General features: G+C 39.1%; 1 protein-coding gene across 1 annotated transcript; it reads left to right on the top strand.

Annotated features, from left to right (window-relative positions):
- The first annotated feature begins 2,133 nt into the window (after positions 1-2,133).
- LOC104440798 (3-oxoacyl-[acyl-carrier-protein] synthase I, chloroplastic) lies at positions 2,134-8,850 on the top strand. The gene is made up of 7 exons (XM_010053771.3): positions 2,134-2,754; positions 4,340-4,771; positions 5,315-5,488; positions 7,105-7,218; positions 7,336-7,437; positions 7,959-8,025; positions 8,114-8,850. Exons 1-7 carry the CDS (start codon positions 2,299-2,301, stop codon positions 8,179-8,181), a joined length of 1,413 nt encoding a protein of 470 aa, XP_010052073.2. The 5' UTR covers positions 2,134-2,298; the 3' UTR covers positions 8,182-8,850.
- Positions 8,851-9,384: the final 534 nt, after the last annotated feature.

The following is a 9,384-nucleotide window of genomic DNA, read 5'->3' as shown; positions in this document are numbered from 1 at the left end:
TTGTTTGCATTTGACCCTCTTTGTTAAAGCTAACACATAACTTGAGTTTCTTTAAATATAAAAAAAATCAAACTATAACATTTAATGAAATATATTTCGTTGTGAAATTCAAAATTAGCGAAACAGTAAGTAAAATGGATATTCTCCATGGAAATGAAAAAAAAATTACCTTTTTAACATAAAATTCATGAAAGACGCTTACCAAAGTTTCTTTTGCTTCTACCTTTTAGTTTGATAATTATTTGTTTATTTTCTTATTAAAATAAGTGTACTGAAATTCTTAAAATTAGTCACGAAAATACAATTGAGTTCTAAAATTTTCAAAAAGTACAATAAATTCCTAAAACTTGTTGTAAAAGTATATTTGAGTATTAAAATTTTCAAAAAGTAAAATTAAGTTCTAAAACTTATCAAGTTTGTACAATGAAATTAAAACAATAGCCCATGTTTAGTGATGTGGGATTAGAGTCATGTTTGAAATTAGGGTGAGCAACTGGTCACCTCTAGAACCAAACTAAATCGGCCTTAACTGATCAGTTCTAGGCTGGCTCATCGGAAATTAGGTAGGTTCTTCGGTTTAAAAATAAAAATAAAAATTGGGTTATTAGCTTGATTGATTCAAATTTTTTTTTTTTTTTTTGTTTCATTTTGACTTTGAACTGGCTTTTGGCTTTTTCTTTGTGCTTTGTTTAAAAAAATAAAATATATATTAGAAATAAGTTTCAAATCAATTATGCCACACATTATACACATAGTATATTTTATTAAAACTATAGTTATATTACTTAAAGATTGATCTAGTTTGGGAGTCAACCCTAAATCAACCGCTACGATTTCAGGCAGATTCCTAAGGAACTTGATTTGATTTTCAAAACTAAAAATTGGAATTGGTTGTGATGAGGTGGATTCTAAATTCTTGTCCATCTATTCCAAAATCAATAAAAGAAGAAAAAAAAACATCAAGTCATTAGGATATGCCACTCCAAATTCTTTTCCATTAGTCAAGGTCATTAGATTAGGCTTACAAGCATCGCTATTGAAAATGAACATAATCGGTGGTCCAAAAAAAGAGGGAAAGGCAGAGGCACCATTTTAGGGAAAACATCCCAGGAAGAGGATGATCTATCAAACTCCCCAAGCAAGCCATCTTAGTTTTACTAGATTCTCAACAGCCCTCCAATTTATTGAAATCCCGTAAGGATCAAGTCAAAATCTACCATATCTACCGCAATCATACAAATAGTCTATTATTGTCTTGGGAACGGCATAATTGTTGGTTCAATCCCACCAAAAAAATTTAGAATTTATCTATGAGGAGAACACCGGTAGTCCAATTTTTTCCCTTTGCACCAATACCCCAAATTTATACCAATAACCCAACCCTACCTTCTATGTATAGTCCGCCCGCGATAACCTTTCCGGATCCTACGTGACATTGTCCAACACGGTCCCATGTCAAACGGTCATCATGGACAGAAGTTGCTTTTGGATCATCGATACAAGTTTAGGGTATCGATCAGGTGAAAGAAAACCTTGAGGCATTGATGTCCATGAAAAATTTAGGATTTTTAGTAGGATTTTGCTAGGAAACTCATGACTATTTTTGCACTTGGACCACCTTTTCTTCCAACAACTCCTCTCACTTTCAAGGAACCGAACCTAAATTGAAAGTTTCCTATAGAACAAGGCTATCTTGAAGTTAAAACAACATAAAGTGGATATTTTACTTTCTCTCGAGGCCATACATGAACAATCTTGATTAGAAAAAATCATTGCACGAATTAAGTATATGTACCGAACTGAATTTAAACCATTGAAAAATTGCGGATCCCATCAAATACAACAGTTCGGATCCGCTTTAATACATGTACCAAATTTAACGACTAATCATGATGAATTGAGCTACTCATTCGGCCTAGCTATCTCCATCGACCTCGGCTCGGCTTCCTCTCGGCCCGCCATGTCTATCGACCTATCCATCGATCAGGTCTAGTTTTGAGTTTCGAGTCGAGCCATGCCGTCTATTCAATGCACGCAAGAGTAACCAAACATGTCCCACCAGCACAGGTTGGTCCAACGCCATGAACAAACATGTCTCACCTTCATAAATCAATCTCTCTCTCTCTCTCTCTCCCCAATCTCATTTCCACAACAACTAAAGACAGGACAGGACCTTGGTACAGCACCCGCTGTTTCTTAAATCCTCGTTCTCCCTCTTCTCCCTCTCGTCCCTCCCTCCTCTCCCTCCTCGTTATCATCGCCACCGCCATTCTCTCTCTCTCTCTCTCTCTCTCCGCCATGCAGTCCCTCCACTCCCCGTCCCTCCGCGTCTCCCCCCTCGACCGGCTCCGCGCCGCCCCCCGCCGCCGCCGCCCGCCCCACGGGCGCGTCGCCGTCGCCGTCCCAGCCGTCGTCCGGGCCGCCGCAGCCGCCGGCGTGTCCGCGCCGAAGCGGGAGACGGACCCCAGGAAGCGGGTCGTCGTCACCGGGACTGGGCTCGTCTCCGTCTTCGGCAACGACGTCGACGCCTACTACGAGAAGCTGCTCGCCGGGGAGAGCGGGATCGGCCCGATCGACCGCTTCGACGCCTCCAAGTTCCCCACTCGCTTCGCCGGGCAGATCCGCGGGTTCTCGTCGCAGGGGTACATCGACGGGAAGAACGACCGGCGGCTCGACGATTGCTTGCGCTACTGCATTGTCGCCGGCAAGAAGGCGCTCGAGCATGCTGATCTCGGCGGCGATAGGCTCTCCAAGGTTTTGTGGCTCTGGGCTTTTGATTTCGTTTTTCTGCTGCTGTAATTGCATGGTGGGATCATCTTTTAATCTGCGTGGCATCATTGATATTGGATCTGAATGATATCAGATTGCTCAATGTTTTAATGAAGCAGCGTCCTTTGTTTTTAGCTTTGAGCTCAGTGCGTAATGAATGAATGTCAAGCCAACGGTAATCTGTAGTTACCCATTTCTTAAGCTGGCATGGTGGAAGTTAATTGGATGTTCTTTGTGTCCTGTTCTGATGTAGAGATCGTTTATTTACTGTTTCATTTTTCATTGTCTTCCTAGTTGAGCTAACTCCTGGAAGATCGAGTGAGTTCTCTGATGAGTAAATGGATACTGGTAGTAAAATTTGTAGACAAGGGTGTACCACGTTTGCTGGCATTGCAATCATAGTGCTTTAAAAGTTGATCAAGCATTGTAAGTGACTTTTAGAATGGAAGTTTGAGACTTTGGGGTCTGCTCTTTCTCGTGGCTATTTTGCACCTAGGTACCGGGGACATCTTTTTCCCTTGTTCCTTTCTAGGAAGAACAGTTTGTCTCAGTTTATACCAACTGTTCAACCTTGTTTTTCCTTCGGAAAACCTCTTTATAACATGAATTCTTTTGCCTTCCCTTAGGCTATGAATTTTTCCTGGTTTAGATTCAAAAGTCATTTCCTTTTAATTTATTTTGTCTTCCTTTTTTACAATGTTTGTAACTGCATCAACTGTGTTTCGCTTAATGCTCAAGTTCCTTGACTGTTTCATGTCTAAATTGTAGCCCAGATCATCTGGTTTATTCATTAACACACATTTGTCTGCCTCGTGTTTTGCAAAGACCAATGCATCAATTGCAATGTTAGAACAACAACGTCAAATCCCTTGCATCCTCCGATGTACACTTCCTCTGTTGAAAATGATGCCCCTGAAGTATAAATATGATCTCACATACTCGAGTACATTGATTTGATGTTTATTGAATATAATTGTTAAGAATAGAAATTCATTTTATTGGTATCACACTGGACCTGCAGTTTCTGCTATTTGGATTTCTCCTCTGCTGTGTTTGGGAAGCGAGGGAAAATGCGGGGAATGGAAATTGGTGTGGAAAATATAGAATAATATTAAATTTTTGGAGAGGGAGAGGACGGGAAATTTGATCTTTCGGGTATTTTTCTTATTTTTCACTTGTTAGCCTCCTAAACAAAGCCCACTGCTTCAAGCAGTTATGAAGGCAAAGAGAGATGAGCATGGATGTCTGAGGGAAGGGCCTAAACATTTTCTTGTACTTCTCTCATAGTCTTTATGTTGTGGGAGATAAATTTGCCAAACCCACTATTTCTGTTGAATAATTTGTTTTTTGGCCCTAGAGGATGAAAGAATGTGACCATTGCAAGTTCTGTGTGCAGATTACAGCGATTTTATTTGTTGCATTTCCTCCTAAGTAGCTTTTCTTGGCTTTGGAGGCAGTAATTCTGATGTTGCAATGTTAAGCCTGTGTCCAGGAATAGTACCTTGTTCTTAATGGGCAGTGTTCCTTTTAAATGACAAAATTACTAAACTGCTGAAATTATTCTTTGCAGATCGAAAAGGAGCGAGCCGGTGTACTTGTTGGGACGGGTATGGGTGGTTTGACTGTATTCTCCGATGGAGTACAGAATCTAATTGAGAAAGGTCACAGGAAGATAACCCCCTTCTTTATTCCTTATGCCATAACAAATATGGGATCTGCCTTAATTGCCATTGAACTTGGTTTCATGGGGCCAAATTATTCCATCTCAACTGCATGTGCCACTTCCAACTATTGCTTTTATGCTGCTGCCAATCACATCCGTCGGGGTGAGGCTGATCTGATGATTGCTGGTGGAACTGAAGCTGCCATTATTCCCATTGGCTTGGGTGGTTTCGTTGCGTGCAGAGCCTTGTCTCAGAGAAATGATGATCCACAAACTGCATCAAGGCCTTGGGATAAAGATCGCGATGGTTTTGTCATGGGTGAAGGAGCAGGACTTTTGGTAAGCTTTAGTATATACTCTAATTTTCCATATTGTCTATACTGCTTTGAGTGTTTTTTCTTCCTTAATGAAAAGCGCTTCAGTTTGTATCGTAGCAGTCTGCAAAAAGACACGAACTACTACTAAAAGTGCTTATTGTTAGAATTAGATGCTGTTAAATATGGTGTGGAACAATTGATTATGCTAGATCATTTACTTTTTAGTTTCAGAGAAGCATCACAATATGCATGTGTTTTTTTGTCTCCTTTTCTTCATATATGTCTTTTCCTTTTTGTTTTACAATAAAAGCACTTGTATGACGTCCATATGGGAGGAATATGTAATTGGTGATTCGCCCCTTTTAATTTTCTTAGGAATCCCTGTGTTCATTTGTTTTTCACTGTGCATTAGGATTCCTTGTTTCATCTCTCTCTCTCTCTCATGCGCGCACTTTTATGTTTGTGTGCATGTCAACTGTATCAGCTTTCACTATTGGTATCAGACTATGTCCAAAGCAAATACTTTTCCTGGACTTGTTTGTCAAGACTTTAATTCCTTGTCCAGGTATTGGAGAGCTTGGAGCACGCAATGAAAAGAGGTGCACCAATTATTGCTGAGTATTTGGGAGGTGCAGTTAACTGTGATGCTTATCACATGACTGATCCAAGGGCTGATGGACTTGGTGTTTCCTCTTGCATTGAGAGGAGCCTTGAAGATGCGGGGGTGTCGCCAGAGGAGGTAGTCCGTGCTTCCTTTCACAAATTTTTTATCATAGTATTACTTTCCTTCAGCCTTTATGTTGTGCTTGGCATTGTGGACTTTTTCAATTGATCTCTTTTCTATATATTGTTAGTTTTGTTATACATCCTTGATTTTGAGGGTATTACGAATTGACTGAGGAATTTTACTGTTTCGTCACACATTCTTCAACAATTGAAAAAATTGCTTGTTTTCCTTATAAGTTTTAGCATTATAATCTTCATATTTACTTGGTTCCTTACCTTTCGCATAAAATATGCCTTTGCACTTGCCAAATGAACCACAAATAATGACCAAGCCCTTTTCCAACTAAAAGGGGTTGGCAACATGATATGTTGTAGTATCTTCAACCTCGATACTGAAGTATTCAAGATATTTATTCAAAAGCATTTGCCCACATTTTTTTGGCCTTTCCAGTTTTTTTAAACCATCTAGTTCTTAGTTTAATCCTAGTTCAAAAAGCATCATATTTGATGGGCAAAGATGTAGGTCTTTGTAACAACCGTGTGGAGCACACACTGTCTCTCCTCACTTCTTTGAAGGCAATCTAAAAAACATATCTCAAAATGTGCTCCCCAAAAAGCGGCAGTGTGTGCTTCACATGCTTGAGAAGGTATTGCTAATGTCAATCCAAGAATTTGATATGGCTATCTTTCCTCACCTTTGAAAAGAAATAGGTCTTTGCAGCCTTTTTGGTTGATGAATCTGCCAATAGCTGGTTGTGGCAAGTCTAAATTGACAACATAACAAGTGGCCCTTCCAAAATGTCGTGAGAGTCTTTCTTTTGTGCCCGAGTTGCTATTAATAGAAGCAAGAAATTTTCTTTGGTTATGTAATTTAGGCATCACTCAATTGGAATTTTAAGCCAAATTATATGACAAGCTTTTAAGTGCTACAGATAAAATATGCTTCCGGAGGACTTGTATCCTATCAGCCAAACAGGTATACTAGAAAAGCACAACAATTCAAATGAACTGAAATTCAGAGCTAAAATTTGAAGGCATTAGGAGATCAGTAGTACTATCATGCTGTTAAATCATGAAGACACTGAAAGTTTTGTTGTAAGCAGCTAATACTTAAAAACACTTAAGTTTTGTGAGTATTTACCTGTAGTGTGTGTGTGTGTGTGTGTGTGTGTGTGTGTTGTGATGAGACTTTGTTGTCTACCTTGACAGTGTGGGTATGGAGAAAGATAACCTCTAAATGTGTTGACTGAATTCATTTTAAGTGATGAATATGGCTTGCACATTCTGTTGATTATTTCCTGATAGCTGCTCAAGTGATGTCACAATGTTTACTAGGAATAATGCTGCTCTATAATCACTCATGAGGCAATTTAGATGTAAGGGCTGATGGCTCTAAACAAAAAGCTGTAATATTGTGAGCTGATCTTCGAATGGTGGATGCCTTATGTTTTAGTTTAAGGAACCCCTGTAGTTTCTAAAACATCTTTGTTATGGGCATATAGCCCTAGATTTGCAGAATCTGATGGTTGCCTGTCGTTATCTGAGGGCATGCCTGCCTTTGGAAATTGAGCATTTAAAAGCTACTTGGTGCCAGAGATAACTTGATTGTACAACTTCTTAACTGTTCAGGTTAACTACATAAATGCACATGCAACCTCAACTCTTGCTGGGGACCTGGCCGAGATTAATGCCATAAAAAAGGTGTTCAAAAATACCTCAGAGATCAAAATAAATGCAACCAAGGTAATCTCTCTCTCTCTCTCTCTCTCTCTCTCTCTCTCTCTCCACCCTTTTTTATATTATTTATTTATTTATTTTTATCCCTGATTGACGTGTTTCGACAAAATAATACTGTTTCAGTCTATGATTGGACACTGTCTTGGTGCTGCTGGAGGTTTGGAAGCTATTGCCACAGTGAAAGCAATCACAACAGGGTGGCTTCATCCCTCTATTAACCAATTTGTATGTACTTCTACTTGATGCTCATTTCTAAATAGCTGTCAGCTCTGAAATGATGAATGTTGTTTTAATGAAAAGACCAATAGATTCACCTCGTAATGAACATCAATATGTTTGGCAAGTTGTGTGAAGTTATAATCTACAAACTAGCGTGTAATCAAAACTACCAACTTTTAACACAAGAAAGTTACAGAATCATCTTTGTGCAGTACTTCAAAGGACGAGGTATTCCAAAAAGAAGCCTCAAGTGACTATTATTGTTGAGAAGAAATATTATTGCAGACTAAAGACATTTAAGCAAAGTATATTCTTTTTGTGGACGAGATATTATAAAGGAAGCAGATGACAAATGAGAACCATAACATTAATAGTCAATCAGTCAATTTCTTTGTTGATAGTCTTTCCCTTCCTATCTCATGCTTACAAGTTGCTACTTGTCTGTCTTGTAGAAGAACTTTGCTTTTGTAGAACAATTTGTCTGCTTTGATTTATGTGTCTGTGACATTCAATTTTATCAATTTCAGAATCCTGAGCCCTCTGTGGATTTTGACACTGTCGCAAACAAGAAGCAACAGCATGAAGTGAATGTTGGTTAGTAATTCCCCCTGATAGGGTTGTTATTATAGGGACATCATTTTGAACGGTGCATCTGAGGTTAATTGTGTGTTTGTCGTTGCAGCCATATCAAACTCATTCGGATTTGGAGGACACAACTCTGTGGTGGCCTTCTCAGCATTCAAGCCTTGATTATGTTGGATTATTGTTACGGGTAACCTGAGGATTCATCTCATTCATGGGAGATCTCGGAATTAATTTCTCATTGAGAGCTGCCTTATCTGCTAATAGTTTAGATTTGCCTGATGCCCTGTATGTCATTCGCAATTATTCAAAATTTAGTGTCTGCCAACTAGGGGAAGAACTTTTTATGTCATTTCTATATTTAAAAAGAAGCTATTTAATAGTTGCAAGAGAATTTGTTCAATTTTGGGTCATCTTTTGGCAGAGGAGATGCTCTAGGTTATGTATTAAGTGATGGTCATGGAAGGGTATCTTTGCAAAAGTTCTCTTTCCGTGGAAGAACTCTGTTTCGGTAGAAGTGTGTGTTCTTGCTCGTGTGGGATGAGATGTGTCACTGGTAAGTAAAAGATCTTCAATTTTTTGGCTGAGAAAAGTATCTCCAATCTTAGCATCACTTCTAAGCAAGTTTGGACCAAGCTTAGAGAATGGTTGCTCTTAGTGGCACACCTGTTTGCATTCAAGCCCGTTATCTTCCCGTTGCGGAACATTGGTGCACTGATAATGTGAAATTCTTTGAGCTGGTGTTGTTTCAATTTATTTAGAAAGGAACATTGCGCAATCTGATTACTGAACTTTAATACCAAGAAAGTATTGCAGCGAGACCAATCATTTCTTATCTGATTTTCATGGTGGTCTTTAAGTTGCTTGATGGTTGTGATATTAATTTTGCATGTTCAGATTGGATCATCAGATCTTGTCCTTTCTGTCGCATACAGATTTGGTTGGGTTGTCTGAATATGCTATGGAGGAAATATGAATGTATTGTGCTATTCGATTCATAATAGCTACTTCTAAGAGTAGGTGTTTCCATTTAGCATCTTTCACTAAAAATAGAGATCAAGAGAAACCTAATATCTAGAGGATACAACATTAGGACAAGAAATTCCTAAAGCATCGGTGAGCTATGAAGGAGATATATCACTGGAGCCGTTGCAAATTTGGGACAGAGTCCCCCGATTCCCGAGGAAGTCTGTGGAGCAGACAGACGAGTTGCCTACTCTTCGGACGTGAATTATTTGTCGATCGCAATTTGTGTCGAGAGTGTGTTCGACAATGTGAAACGAAAGAAGCGTAAGGGTGATCAGGGTCTGTTGGGTTTGACTTGTAACAATCGAATGACCACCTTCATTAAATGCACAAGTGATCTTCTTG

Source organism: Eucalyptus grandis, chromosome 4, assembly GCF_016545825.1.
Source record: "Eucalyptus grandis isolate ANBG69807.140 chromosome 4, ASM1654582v1, whole genome shotgun sequence".
In the NCBI taxonomy this organism is placed as follows: Eukaryota; Viridiplantae; Streptophyta; class Magnoliopsida; order Myrtales; family Myrtaceae; genus Eucalyptus; species Eucalyptus grandis.
The sequence above is the reverse complement of the archived record's forward strand: the minus strand, read 5'-3'. Positions and strand labels throughout refer to the sequence as shown.